This window comes from Diospyros lotus, chromosome 15 (assembly GCF_014633365.1).
Source record: "Diospyros lotus cultivar Yz01 chromosome 15, ASM1463336v1, whole genome shotgun sequence".
Classification (NCBI taxonomy): Eukaryota; Viridiplantae; Streptophyta; class Magnoliopsida; order Ericales; family Ebenaceae; genus Diospyros; species Diospyros lotus.
Window position 1 is genome coordinate 8388386 of NC_068352.1, and position 15744 is coordinate 8404129.

General features: G+C 36.3%; 1 protein-coding gene across 2 annotated transcripts; it reads right to left on the reverse strand.

Moving 5' to 3' along the window:
- Positions 1-1325: 1325 nt before the first annotated feature.
- On the reverse strand, positions 1326-13409 carry LOC127792051 (protein NARROW LEAF 1). 2 transcript variants are annotated; one of them, XM_052322358.1, is made up of 6 exons: positions 13248-13409; positions 11839-12341; positions 11393-11536; positions 4487-4727; positions 2924-3424; positions 1326-2088 (listed from the first exon to the last, which is right to left on the reverse strand). In XM_052322358.1, the coding sequence occupies exons 2-6, from the start codon at positions 12331-12333 to the stop codon at positions 1700-1702; spliced, it is 1770 nt and encodes a 589-aa protein (XP_052178318.1). In that variant the 5' UTR covers positions 12334-12341; positions 13248-13409; the 3' UTR covers positions 1326-1699. The 2 variants fall into 2 exon arrangements, with proteins under 2 accessions (XP_052178318.1, XP_052178320.1); XM_052322360.1 differs by having other exon boundaries at positions 13156-13261.
- Between the last annotated feature and the right edge of the window lie 2335 nt (positions 13410-15744).

Sequence of the window (15744 nt, forward strand, 5' to 3'; positions counted from 1 at the left end):
TGTAAATCTTGAAGGTCTAATGATTAGCAAATGCAATTTATTCATATAATATCTTAATAGGCATTTTAATACTATGAATAAATTATTATTTATGCATGTGAAACATTCTAGTTTGGTCACTTTGGCGACTAACAAACTATAACAATAATACATGAATCGTAATTGATATTTATGCATGTAAAACATTCTAGGAAAAATGCTATTGATACTCTTTGGGCTACACAATACAGCTAAAATGACAAAAATACCCTCGCTCATTTCGCAAAATTGCAAATCCTTTCCCTGTTCTTCCTCTCTCTCTCTCTCCTCTCACCCAGCGACGCCATGGCCGTCTGCTCTCTCATCTCTCCCATTTTCCCATGGCCACCTCCAACAATCGCTTGACACCTCCATCCCATCGTCGCCTCACTTCTCGCACATCGATAGTTGCTGAGGAGAACGCAAGAGGCCATGGGTCGCTGGGTGGGAGAAGTAAATTTGTAAATTTACAGAGAACGAGAACGCAAGGATATTTTCATCATTTTAGTATGTGTGTGTAGCCCTTCTTTTAGACCCAAAAGTACAAGTAGCATGATTCAATATTCTATAAAAAAAATTAAATATAAATGCACTAACCTCCAATCATTATTTGTATGAAAACCTCTTACAATTGACTTGGATACTTCCAATTAATCAGCCACATCGACACTGATGGTGTATGCTCTTAGATCTGAACTTGATTGGGGATTCAAACTGTTTTCAATGTCTATATCTGTATTTTTTTTAATAGATAAACCCTCAATTTATAGACTGAACAATATCTATCTTCATTCAAAATTAACCCCATCAAATTAGTTTGAACTCAATTTGAAAAACAATTATCAATCTTTATCTAGTGGATAAATATTAAGAGATAATTTTTTAATGATTTAAATGATATTTCTCAGATAAATAAAACCACCTAATGAATAATTATACTAATAGATAATTACATTAAATACAATTAATCTAATAGATAATTACATATTCTAGTTGGTCAATTTGGTGATTATCAAGTATAACAATAATATATGCATTCTTTATAATTGTCAAGAGTAATTCAAAGACGTCTTGAGGTTGCCCCAATGATCAGTAGAGTTGTAGATGATCTGGGTTCTCAAGTTCGAATCCACTCCCTAACAGTCATTGTAGATCAAATTTAGATTTATCTTCTCTATCAAAAATCATGAGACCAAACGACAAAAACTCCTGCAAGGGAGGAGATCCCAAGAATAATTTGAATGCCTTTAATTTTTTTTTAAAACTGAAAATATTTTATTTAGTTATTCAATTATTAATGGGTCAGATTTGGTGGGTCGAGTCAATCCAGCCCGGATCAAAACCGAGCTACTTAATTGGAAATTAATTTTACACCTTGAGCCTTGGGAGAAGGAGCAAAGGGCAAATGTCAGGTACATAGATACAATGCAGGTATAAGAAGATTAGAAACAACTTAAGACTTACTACAGGGAGGGAACTCAAAAGTAAGCAGCAGCAGCAGCAGCAGCGTCTCAGTGAAATCATGGAAAGAGAAAACAAAGGGTTAGAATTCCCTCTAAGCATACAATACGGTTGAGAAAGCTACAGAGATCATCATGCAATGCTACGAGTGAGGATTCAGTTACAAAATGGGAATTAGCTCCAGCTAGCCAGCCAGCCATCCACTTCATCCATCCATCCATCATGTGCTAGTTTCCGATCGCCGCCTTTTGGGCTCGTTGTCGCCCTTGCCCAACTGCAGTGATACACAAATATCCTCGTCGGGGCCAGCTCTCAGCCCCGACAGATTCTCCGTTGCCTCCCTGCCCTCTTTGTGCAGCGGGGACAGTCGTCTAGTGAAGCTCGGGATGAATTGATGTTCCACATTTGCACCCATCTTCAACTTCTCATCTAAATCCAACTCGCTCTCAACTACTGCTGCTGCTGCTGCTACATCTTCCAATGGGATGTGGATATGAAGGCCTAGGGGTTCCACCTTGTCTTGCGGGAGTACCACGTCAATAGGTGAGGAATCCCCCACTGTCGACCCCATGCCCGTGGCCGAAGCAGCTCTTTGTTCTTGCACAGCCACTGCAAAGCAAATATCGACCAAAATCACAATGAGATGTTGAAATTATAAGATGAAGAGCAAAGAAACTTTCGCGAATGCTTATCGTCTCCCTTTGTCAAAAGCTGAACAACAAATATGCCTTTCATTTTTCTGGTGCCAAATCCTTTTGGGAAAGTCAGAAGAAGCAGCTGCCTCTCTTCCCTCCAAAACAACTGAAATGAATAGCATTCCGGACTATATATGGACAACATTTCACAAGGGAAAACATAACTCGGAGCAAGGATGAAGAAAATAAGGACCTCGCTCTCAAGGTGGGAACCCAACAAGAGTCGAGCTCAAACAAATGTCTTAAGAGTTCAAGTGTTGTACCTCACATGGGACTTGGGTGGCCGCTCAGCATATTTGGGCAGGATTTAAGGGAGAATGGCCTAGTAATGCTGCCATTGATGGCTCATTGGGGTTGAACCACAAGGGCCAGGACCACGCCTGTGTGCAATGAGCAAGAGTAACATGTTTGGGGCAGAGGTCAACACTCAATGTGCACATGAGGTCCCTTGACACTGTTTTAATCCTTTTAGGTTTAGCCCAAAAAAATGAGAACCTTGCAACTTAGCCCCCCCCCCCCCCCCCCCCCCTTTTTTTGGCCTAAAATAACGAAGGTAGCTGAAGTTGGTACAATTTCACAATTGACGAGGAATTATGGTTTACCTCTGTTCTGAGTACAATGCAAATGGGAAAATGGATGAAGAAAATCAGAACCATAGAATGATAAATAAAATAAATAAACATAAAGAGGCATTAACAGCATTACATATCAGACCAGAAAAGAACTATCATTACAGAAAACAAAGATACCTTTTAGTGCTTCATTAGTTGTGATCAGATCGAGTTCAAGGAGATTGAGAAGGCGCCCGAGATCAACCCCGCTTGTCCAATTTTCGGGAGGTTGACCAATTTTCAACTTAAGTCGGCCTCTGTTAGCAGTTCCACCCCATATGATGCCGATTGGCCTAGGCTTCTCCCCGTTTTCACCCTCGATTATGATTAGACTTCCACTATCTCCTTCTAGATCAAATGTCTGTTGGTTCTCACCAACAACTAGAAAATCAGTTAAAAAGCATATCCCTTTTTCATCATTGTACTCGAGGGCATAAGCCAAAACCGTTCCAGTCGTCAGGCCAGAACTTCTTCCAACCTTCATCACTTGCTTTCCAATAAGGCTATTGATTGGAGACTGCAAGTCTATAATTTTCACGTGTCCAATCTCTCCTACACCTTTCACTGATGTAGTTACAGTGGACATGTCAAATTCATCCGCAAAAGGAATAAACGCCCCATCTGCTCTGACAAATGTCTCTGCAGATATTTAAACTATAATTGGAATTTGCAGGAATCAGGATGCAAGCAGAAAACCCGGTAGGAGATGCAATTTAATCAGAGTATATATCAGTAAATGGTCAAACTGACACAAATCAACAAAATTGTTCTGCAGAAGTAGAAATACTGGTAAGAAGTTGGGCATGAAGAAAAATTGATCATGCTAAAATGCATCTGCCCTGGCACAAGATAATCCTAATGAAAATCTCTAGTTAGTTTGATAATCGACCAAGTAAATCTTTAGGCTAAATCATCTAATTTGCTCAGATTTGACCTAAAGTGCAGTATGTTGGGGCAAGCCTTTGCAACAATTGTAAGGTTACTGGAAGGCTAGGTTTGAGTAGTGGAAATAGCCTTTTTGCAAAGCAGAGGTCAGCCTGAGCACAAAAATGACCCTTCCTCAACCCTCAAAAAGAGGGAGCATGTGCACTGAGGACACCGTTGAACCCAAAGTGCAGCGTGTTAACTGTGTGATATGGTGCATCTATAACAACGTATGGCAGGTAAGATAGTAATGTGATTCTGCAATAAAGGAACAGCTCCATTAATCAAAACGATTCATAAGTTTCTCATAAAATCAATTAGGACTAGGTTAATTGAGACTTTAAAAACCAGAAACAGTTTGAGGATAAGAACAGATTTACATAAAATTTGAATTAGGTCCTACTGCCCAGGCTCTACCAGATGTTTTGGTACTTCAGATAAATTAATATGGAAGGGCATGGACAGAAACCTTTCAATTTGTGTTTTGTAGCATCTGAGTGGGGTCTGGTCAGATAAGGATGGGCATTAAAAATGTAAATGAAGCCCTGCAGAAGAATACTTAAAGCAACACAAGCGCAACACAAGCAGTGACATAAAACACATGTTTGAAGGCAACTTCATCAGCATGGCTAAGTAAGCCATGATGACGAAGCATTCGCATACCAAGTCCACACTAAAATACATAGATTTCAGGGACACCCCAAGTAGAAAGTAACAAGTGATTCTTAAAAGATATATTATGATCAGACTTCTGAAATATTAGTGAAAACACTTCACCTGGATTTATGCCAGCAAAGATGCCATACCATTGCTCATCTGTGATAAATGAAGTAGCTCTCTCCACTGCACCAAGATATATACCAGGTCCAAGTGTTGGTGGCAATGGATGGAACATTTTCTGATTAGGGTAATCCAAGTCAACTGCTACATGCCGGTTTGTGAGAAAACCAACTTGCCTATTCCCTGTCTGGCTCCTCACAATAGCACCCAAAGTCCCATAGGTTTCATGACTTGCTACCTAAACACAAATATCAAAATATGATCTGGTTTGTCAAATATTGATGGTTATTGTAAATAGTTTCATTCTAAGAGGAAATAATTAAAATCAATAAACAAAGAAAATCAGAAAACATTCTGACAAATTTTAGAACACATCCAAGTGTTGCTGAAGAAAAGACGACCAAAGACGAAGAAAAATGCATAGAACAACATACCAAGCCTTTGGGTTAGCTACATGAATTCTAGCTTCCTTATCTTTTGTAAGGCCCATATACTTAGTATTAACCTAAGTGTCTCCCACAAGGTTTTTCTTTTTCTTTTTTTTTTTGGTCTTCCTCTACCTCTTTTGTAGAATACTTGTCCATTCGATCGACTCTCCTCACAGTAGCTTCTATTCATCTTCGTGACTAAACTATCTTAATTGTGCCTCCCATATCTTCAGTAGGAGCCACTCCCAACTTTATTATGAATAATCTCATTTGAATAATTTCTAATTTTAGTTTTTCTTCACATCCATCTTAGCATCCTCATCTTGGTTGCACTCACATTTTGCATAGATAACGCAAAAATGTTCTATGTTATGTGGGGGGAAAAGGAGGTGAATAATTATATTTACGAAATAAATTAAAATAAATCTAAATATATGGAATTTTACAAATCTATGTATATATTGAATATATACAGAGAAGATATATCTCAACATCTTCCCTCTAACTCACAGTGATTTGAATAAGCTACTTTAGTTATCAAACAAGCTCACAGAATATGATCAAGTAGATGTGACTTAGTAAAACTATCTGCAAGTTGGTAAAATTTCATGTGAAGAATACCATTTTATATATGTTGTTACACAAAAAGAGAATGAATTTCAATTTTTAGTAGGCACATGAAAAAACATCATCATGAGCAATTTGAATATTGCTTTGACTGTCATAATAAAGAAAAGGATAAATGTCTGAAGGACATCAATATCAATCAATAGTTGCCGTAGCACTTAGCTTAGAAGCGATCCCTGCAAGTGTGGGCTACACTCAACCAACATTTAATTTTACTATAACTAAGAAATGTAAGAGCTCTCAGCATCAGAACCATACAAGTCAAGTGTAAGACTTAGATAAGAAATATAAACCATGGAAGAGAGTTACCTGATGTAGCAAAAAAATTCAAAGAATAGCAGCCAATGAGTCGAGGAAGGTGCATGCATGAATTGTTTGAGATAACAAAAGAGAGTCCCCTCACTGTAGCTCAAAATTTAAAGAACAGCAAAATGAATAATGCATTGAATTAAGACACATGCATGAACTGATAAGTGAACACAACTTGCTTGCCTACTAGTGGCCATAAATAAGATTCCAACTTGAGTTTGAAAAAAAAAAAAAAAATATCGGCTCCATTTGTTTGGGTGTTCCCTTTTTTTGGTGTTTGGTTGACAAAAAAGATAAGAAAATATTTTTATAATGAAAATATTTCATACCAAAGGCTGTAAAATAACTTACCAATTCAAAATCCATAAATCATTTTCTTATTTACGCCAAATGAATAAATTATTTTTTTCTTTCACCAAAACATATTTATAAATAAATACAACAATATGCATACATATATACATACGTGCACACACAAATATATATATAGATACATGCATACACACACACAATGCACACACATATACATAGACATACGTATACACACATGTATATGCATATGCATGCAAACACAAATATACACAGATAAATACAGACATATACATGCATGCACACATACACACACACACACACATATACATACACATGGGACATGCATACACATATATATTCATACTTACACATACATATACATTCATGATTCATTGCATACATATATATATTTATATATATATAACTAATTTTTGAAAAATATTTTACAATACAAACAAACACCAGAAAACAAGATAAAAAGTAGCGTCCTGTGTATAACATTTTACATTGAAAAATATTTTCTAATGAAAAATATTTTATGTCCAAACAAACAGAGCCATATGTGTCAATTATGACCAAAGGGACCCCAACATGAAACCCTAATTGTTAACGCATAATTTGGGAATCAAACACTACCAAAAGACCCCTCGGTCATCACCCTATTTTGAGATTGACATTCTTATATAAAAATAGAGCTAATGGTGAAAAAGATTGAATTTTAGCAAAAGCCAAAAAATACACACTTTTGGCACTTCAAAAAAGGGACTAAATTATGTCAAAAAAGAGATTGGATTCCATATTGTAATTGGCTGAGGTTGCATGCTAAATATAGAATGGATATGGAGGTAATGGTGAGAAACTTTGGTAATTTGAGGAAGTCCAAAATTTCATAATTTTCTTCAAACCGAATAAAACAAAAGTATCAATATAAAACCTACCAAATAACAAAAAGCTTACTAATTAGCATTAGTAATTGTTAGAATATTAGGCAATTAGGCTAGAATGAAATGGTAGGGATCACGGCTCTTCCTCTTATTTATATAAACTAGAAGATACAAAATAGGAATCCTTACAAGTGGAAACTATGTACATGGAAATTACATATTTACAGCATATATACAGAACATAAAAGCTGTCTATCAAAAAGTTATCTTCCCTAATTCTTGCCCGGTAAATCTGATACCATAATTTCTTGTCATTTTTCAACCTTCCCATAATTTGTTCCATCTATACTCCCGTGATTCTCCAACACTCTCCCTCAAGATGGTGTGTGAATATCCTTCATGCCCATCTTGAAGACAATAGAATGTAAGTCTTTACTACTTAAGGCCTTAGTACAATTGTCAGCTAGCTGATGCTTGGACTGTATAAACGGAATGCAAAGCTAGCCACCAGATAGTTTCTCCTTTATGAAGTGCCTATCAATCTCAATGTGCTTGGTTCTATCATGTTGAACCAGGTTGTTTGCAATACTTATACATGCGTGAACAGGTAGAGAAGGCTCGTGGGACATGAGCACATAGAATGAGATGACAAAAAAACAGGGCATCAAAAACAAGTGAAGGTTTAAGTTTGCTTTTGTGGAACAAGTTAAGGTTGACGTTTGCTTTTGTGACTTTAGGAAGAATTATCTAAAGTCACAAACAAGATAGAAGATGATTTAGTCAAAACCTAGTGAATTATTGTCCTTGTGGAATTTACTAAGGGGGAAAAAAATAATAATAATGAACTGGAGCACCAAGGTTAGCTATAGTGGGAATTGGATAAAGGGATCTCTTAAGTGCAAAAGAGAATTGATGATGGAGCATCCCAATTCCTTGGGAAAATAAGAAAATGCCCCTTAGGAGCTCTCTAAGGATGACATGAGGCTAGGGATATCATGGGCCTAGGCCAAGACTAAAGGGCCCCATGGATCTAATTCTAGAACCAAGATCTAACTTGGAGGCCTATTGAGCCCAAAGGATCAGATTGAACCCAAACTTGAGCCCAAGTCCACTTCACTTCTCATCAAGCTCAAACCATGGGTTCAAATCCAACAACCTTCCAGCTGGCATGATCATAGTCATCCATTAGGCTTGCATTCGATCATCTGGGCAACATGATCGTGACCCTCCACTAACCCCATGGTGAGCACCAAAATGATGATGTCTCAGAGCCAATCACCACCCAATCCATCCACGAGTTATGCTCATGATTGGTTTTCCTTTGCCTTGAGGCGTTCTCAGGCTCTCAGCTATTCTCGATCCCAAGCTTATATAGGACCTACTCGACTTGCAAAAAGAGAGTTCAGCTCAATCCCCCAGTGTGTCCTCTGACGATCAAGTCAATCGGGAGCTCGAGGCTAAGTGACACAACAATTATGCAATGATTATGTAATTAATAAGGTACCACACTCTTGGAATTCACACCTTTCTATAAGAGCACTGTGGAGGTGGTGGAGAGTCTTGATCGTGCCATGTGGGCGATCGAATAAAGGCTTGATGGATGACCATGATCATGGCATGTGGAGGGTTGGATTTGAACCCATGAGCTAAGAAGTGGCATGGGCCTAGGTTTAAGTTTGAGTCTGAATCTGGTTCTTCAAGCCACTTCTTTCCCTTGGGCTTGGATTTCCCTTGATTGGATCTGAGACTTATACCTGCGATCCATGGTATCAATTGGTCTTAGGCTAGGCTTAAGCTGCTCTTGGCCACATGTCACTTTGGGGGCTCCAATGAGAGGGGTATTTTAGAACTTTTGCCTAGGATCAAAATCCCCCATCATCACTTGCCCCCACTCCTTTGGCCAAGTCCCAACAATCAAGCTAAGGGGTAATGGAAAAGGTGTATTTTCATCTCCATACCACTACACACTTGGTATTTAATGTCTAAACTCGATTATTAGTTGGACATTTCAAATCAACAAACAAAAATATTATTCCCTCCCCTTCATTCCTGCAGATGAGCAAATGAGGAGTTGTCATGTCACCTTTGTGCAAAGGCAAGTGCATGTGCTTATAAAAGGGGGCCTTGCTCCAAGCCTTCCAATGCTTCACATCATGCTTTCCAATATTCTCTCATCCTCAACTTTAGTGTACTTGGTCCAGTCTTTTTCAGTCTTCTTCCAAGCATATAGATATAGAGAGAATGAGCTCAAGCTCTGAGGGCTGCGAAGGTAGGTCAAATGTTAGGATTCACAAGGTTGTTGTCTCTTCTAGGGTAGTCATGAGGATTCAAAGGATTTTGACTCAGACTTGGATTCCTCTCTTATTGAGGAAGAGACTCACCTCGGTAAGGCAGCAACCAAGGCGCTTATGGGTCGGTTTAGATTAATTACTAGTGGATGAGTATTGTTACACTCACTCAAAATTTCACTGAGCCTATAGGGCTCCCAATGGCTCCTTGGTGATCTACGCGAATGCCTTGGATGTTGACCTTCACATTCCCTTCCACCCTCTACTCGTCAAGGTCTTTTCCATCTTGGAGACAAACCCATCCTAGCTAGTTGCCAATGGATGGAGGATGTTCTTTGCTTTTTTTCATTTCTTGCACAGCTAAACACATTACTCGTGCGACTCAAATTCTTCTTTTCCTTGTTCTGAGCCATTGTTTATGGATGAGAGTAGTGCTCTTTCACTGTTGTTGCATGTCGGTGCTTCATAGTTGACATCCCCATCTTCCATCAAGGGATGTAAAAGTCAATTCTTATTTGTTCGACCTTGAGAAGGTTAGTTCCTCCTCCTGACTTTTTGGGAGAAGGGGAAGGTGAGCGCTCCATCCATCAAGCTAATCGAGGAGGAGAAATCTACCATTAAGGAGTTGGTCTGTCTAGAGCACATTAGTTTTGGAGGCTTGTGAGCGATTGCTCATTAAGATTAAGTGGCCTTTCCCCTTAGCGTTGCTTGGAACTAGAGCCCTTCTTAGGTCATCCTCTTCCTTCTACCTCTTTTTTTTTTTTTTATTTGCACTCGTCTAACACTTCTTCAGTTTCCTATGAAGGCAGGCAAAGAATAAACCAACTTTTTCTCTTAAGATTTCATCATGCTTCTTTTATCTTTAACAGTTTCAATGGGCCTTTTTTTCCTTTTCTTTTCTGCTAGTAAACTTCATTAACAAGGAGAAAAAACATAAGCAATAATAATACATTAAAAAAAGAACAAATCAATAAGCAGACTACCCTATCCTTCCTAGTTTGCCATTTCAGAAACAACAATCTCCTATATATTAAGAGGAAAGCCTCTAGTAGACTCCAAGTAGCCTTCAAACTTAGCTCTCGGAATCCAACTTGCCAATTCATTTTCTGCTTGATTTCAAATCATGTAGCCAAAAAAACCAAAACCCAACTCATGTTAGAAGCCAGCCAGCTCTGAATATCCTGCACCAATGATTTTATGTACCAAAGAACCTCCTTACCTATTTGTTGCAAGAGATAATAACCAACATTGAGTTAGTTTCAGATATTACCTTATTCCACTTTTACTTTGTTGTTACCCGCAAACAAGCTGCAGTTGCAATGGATATTTCAACGCACTGAAGAGATTGAGCATGCTCGTTCTGCCTCCCAGCACCTACCTTTTTCTTTTTAAGAGTGCACCTACCTTAATAATTACTAGCCATTATACCCTGCCATATTGCCTTTGAGCAGGGTAGCATCCATTATTCACCTTCAGAAGCTCTAGTTTGAAGGATATTTTACTGGTCCATGAGAAAGAGTTTATGGATTATTTTTATGTTCAAGGATGCTGTCCTTGAAAGGCTCCTTAGGTAGACAAAAACAAAAAAGAAGTCAACTTAGAACCAAGCAACAGTAAGAATAAAGTTCTCATCCAACTACTTGATATAGGTCACATAAATGATAAATCTGTCCCCTGATTAGTTCTAATGGCATGCCTTACTGATAACTAATTAGCACATATTGATGATTGTTGAGGATGTCATGATATCCAGTAGCCTTAGTGATAACTAATTAATTTCTATGATCATCTACTGGTTCCAAATGAAGTCAAATAGGGGCAACAACTTGTGACATATCATTTGAGAAACCACACATCACAAAATCTATCAACTCATGAGATCAGTGGATCACCAAATTGCCTGCTATGTCCAAGGATACATTCAGGAGATATGGTCCTAGGGTTAGTTGACCACAACCATGGTTAGACGAGTACCAAGGCAATCCAGCTAACAAGAGGAAAACAGCCACAAAAACAAAAGGATCATAAAAAGCAAAGTTGAATAACTTTGAGTACCTGAGATCCTGAAGCAATGCAATGATCACTTCCACGGAGATCATCCACAAGCTCTGTGTATAACTGCTCCTTCGGAGCTGGCTCAGGTGCACCAAAATATGAAAACTCCACCACGTCAACTTCACACCAAACACCTCCTGGCCCCTGAAAGGATGTAAAAGCCAATATAACCCCAATCAATTCTAAGCAACAATGTATTGGTACAAATACCTAAGATTAGCACTACCTTCTCTACTCCCCTCTGCATGGCAAGGTCAGGAAAAGAAAAACACAAAGACACTTGCATGGCTAAAATAAGATTGACACGATGGAGGGGAAAGAAAACTCAGAAATGCAAAGCAAAGCAAGATGAGCTATATAAGGTGAGTGTACTTAGTTATTTACCCACAAGAAAAGGAAAAGAGATTAAAGGATAGAGGTTCAGAACAGGAACATTGTTCCCTCACCTCTAGAGCAGTAGGCAGACACTGACTAGGGCTGAGCCATTGCTTGTGAACTTTCCGGGAGACAAAAACAAGAATTGCTGGAATATCTGTCAAAATGCCCCGTCGAATACGAAAACCAATTGCTGTGCCAAGACTGTAACATCTCAAGATTTTGCTATGGAATGCCCTAATGGTCATGAGCTCAAGCAAGGTGTTTGCTTGTTGGCCTTTTGGCAACTGATCAAAGCTCTCAGGTAGCACCCCTTTTTGTAGGTTTGCAAAATAGTTTGCCCTTCCCTCGGCAGCATCATTTAATCGACTTGAAGTTGGCCAGGAGAAGTATGCAGCGTTGCTCTCAGAATGCTGTCCAGCAGATGCAAAAGGTTGAAGTGCCGGCGTGCTAAACGAAGGCAGATTAGTGTGGCTGCAACAGTTCCGCTCAATATCAAGCGCTGATTCCTCTGACGGGGTTGAACCAGAGCAAGGCATTCTCAAATTCAATCTTGCCCGCTCCATCTTCCAGTCTACCATGGCAATAATTCAATGTTTTCAGTAATAGTTTATACACTCCTCTAAAAAAAATATATAGTCTCAAGGTTTATGCATGCAAACACAACAAATGAAGCCAATACGATGTAACCATTGTCCAACTAAGAAGAACCAAAGCTAATATTGACCACTATGCCATTAAGTGCACGGAAATTCTTAGATTCAAAATAAGGTATATAAATGAATCTAGAGAGTTCAGCTCAGGACTCAATCAAGCCTGTCTATGGTAGAGAAAAGAAAAACCAGGCAATACCATGATCAAATAGGTACTAAAAATCATAAGGAAGTGGAAAAGCATAGCGAAACCAGGAAATATAAATTATTAGCGCAATGAAGAACTATAGTCACATTTAAGAAATTTCACCTTATAACTTCAGTAAAACTCAAAGCTGTGTGTGTGTGTGTGTGTGTGTGTGTGTCTGTGTGTGTAAGTTGAATTAAAATGGAAAAAAAACAGCTAATTGAATTTCAGTAACCAAAAAAAGAAAGAAATATGGTTAGAACTAAATAGTCCATAAACAAGAGAAGCTTACATCTGTTTTCTTTCCTTTTTCATTTTCAAGAAAACCACAAATAAAATATACAAAATACACGATCAGAGACTACTACCAATTTATCGTCTAACAAGAAGCTAAGAACACGATGGTACAGACAAACCCAGAACAGCTGAGCACAAGGAAAAACAAACCCAAGAAAAGAACCCAAAAAACCAAAACCAGATAAATGGTTCTTTCTTCCAAGACCCAAATAGCAAATCTAAGATTTGTACGATATTATAGAGGTAACTACCAGTTCATGCATGAAGATGCCATGGAAATCACATGAAACGGGAGAAAAAAAAGAAGAAAGAAAGAAAGAAAGAAAGAAGAATGGGAACTCACTGGTCAAAAAGAGAAGAGAAGATTATGGGCTACCTCTCCAAACAAAGCCCATCTCCTCTCTCACCCCTCCCAATGGCCGAATTTGAGCGGCAATAAATCTCCCAGAAGAATTCTGCAGAGACTACCGTAACAGACCCAGCAAATGAGTAAAGAGAGTGAACTGTCATGATGTTCTGTTCAGAGAGAGGAGAATTAAGTGGGTGTAATGTTATCATGTAGAGAACCCTATGATAGTAATGGTGGTCTCTCCGTGTAGTCCGTCCGATTGTGCCTTATCATGGATGATTGATTGATTGTTTTTGTTGGGGCTCCAAAGATGGAGAAAATATTCAAGAATAATCATATTTACTCTTATAATCATATTTAGAACAAACTCTAGACCCTAAATTTTAAATATCTAATGTGTATTAGTTCTAACAATCAATTCAAGAAGATAACAAACATTTTGGTAAAATAAAATTACTAATTGAGACTATTTTGTAAGATTAAACATGATTGTCTAATATTCAATATTAACTTTGAAATTACCTTATTATATTACAATTCAATAATATTTTCTCTAATATAATATTTATTATTCAATATATGAACTATAAAAAGTGAGATATAAAAAATATTCTGAGCAAAAGTTATTTTCATTATATTTGTTAAATTTATTTGATAATCATTAAAAAAGAAGTCACGTGATTTCTTATCTAAGATTTTTCAAATAAATTTATCTCTTTCATTTTAGATAAATTTATCTTAAACCTTACAGATGACTCATATATTCTTTAATACTTTTTAAAAAATTTAACAAATCGCCTGATAAAAATATTATAATGCTTCCATCCTCATCTCGAGTATTTTCATTTCATGATTCAAAAAATATTCTAATTTTATTTTGATATAATTTTTTTTTTATTTTAATAAACATTATCTAAGTATTTAAATCATGAATACATATCAATCGGTAAATATAAACTATATTTTAAAATTTAAATTTATCAAAAAAATTGAATTATGAAATAATAAGCACGGAACACGATAAAGGTGATTGATATTGGCGTGACATTACATATTCACTCCGAAAGATGATGATGATTAAATTGGGGGAATTTTTTAAGGGCGAGTTTGGTTGTGGGTGGGATTTTAAAAGGCATTATTTAGTTATTTGTTTAAGGTGTGTGCTTTTGTAAAATATAACTTAAAGTTGGTGATTAGGGAATCCCACTTACAAGCAAGGATCATCCACATCTAAATTAATAATTTTGTTCCATTATATATTTACTTTTTAGGTCATTAACCTACTTTTCTTCTTAAAGATGGTTCTAGAAAATATGATAGAGCGTCTATAATAAGAGATATGATAAGCTTAAAATTTACGATATTCTCTATATCATAATAATAAGTGAGTGAGTCATCATCTGAGTCAGCATTTATAATTTTTTGATAAATGTTTGTGTAGAACAATAAGACTTAGTTATATATAGTCACGTTTTAAAATATCAATACAATCTATTAAAACGATGTCATTTTCTTCGATTTTGTATGTTTTTTATCGATTATTTTGATTTTCTTTTGTGTTTCTTAGATTTAATCAATTTGCTTCGATTTATATGGTTTGGGTTCGATTTTTTTTTTATTATCAATTGTTTGGTTTTTTGAGTTAATTGGTCAGTTCAGTCTAGTTTTGCTCCCCAAATCAGTTTAATAGGTTAGTGAATTTCACTCGATTTAGTAACTGAATTGATCATTTGCACACCCTTAATCTCGATCTATTCACAGTTATATTCCATACAAAGTTATTAGATCTTATATTATGCTTTAAGAGCTTTATTTAGTAACTTTTTTTTCTTTCTTTTTCTACGAACTTTATTTATTTCAATCGCTCATAGACGCATCTTAGATTTTATTTTCATCGCATCATGTTACATATAATTTTAATTTCTTACTTTGTCTTTTTTTCACGTGCATTGTATACATCCATGACCATATTATCATTTCCTTTATTATTATATATAACTTATATTTAATTTTATGCAACATAAAAGTTATTTTCTATTTAAAATTTTACTTATTTGTTTTGATTTAAAAATTCAAATATCACACAAAACTCAATGATTTTTAAAATAATTTATCACTTAAATGACAAAAAATACAAATAATCTAATGTTTTTATAAATTTTGTTAAAATGAAATTATTAAATATAAGAAATTAAATGTGATTCACTAAATAATATCACAAGGACAAAAAAATATAAATAATTTAAGATTTTTATTTTTGAACAGTTAGAGAGGTCTTTGTAATTTTTCAAACTAGAAATGAGGTTTTTATAATTATTGAAATGCCGTTCTCTTTAAAATGTGTTTTTACGATATAATTTAAAAATTATTTTTAAAAATATTTTTTGTAAAAACCTTTCACTAACTTCTACAATTTAAATCTCGTTTCCAAGCATTCATTCATTTGACCTATTTTTATTTTTCATTTTCTCAAATTTATTAGAGATTATTC

Excerpts from the sequence above, each read along its gene's own strand:
- LOC127792051 (XM_052322358.1), bottom strand. The coding sequence starts at position 12,333 with ATGGAGCGGGCAAGATTGAATTTGAGAATGCCTTGCTCTGGTTCAACC. Across the intron at positions 4,728-11,392 it reads GCATTGCTTCAGGATCTCAG|GTAGCAAGTCATGAAACCTA; the intron begins GTACTCAAAGTT and ends ATTTGTGTTTAG. Across the intron at positions 2,089-2,923 it reads AACTAATGAAGCACTAAAAG|TGGCTGTGCAAGAACAAAGA; the intron begins GTATCTTTGTTT and ends TTTGCTTTGCAG.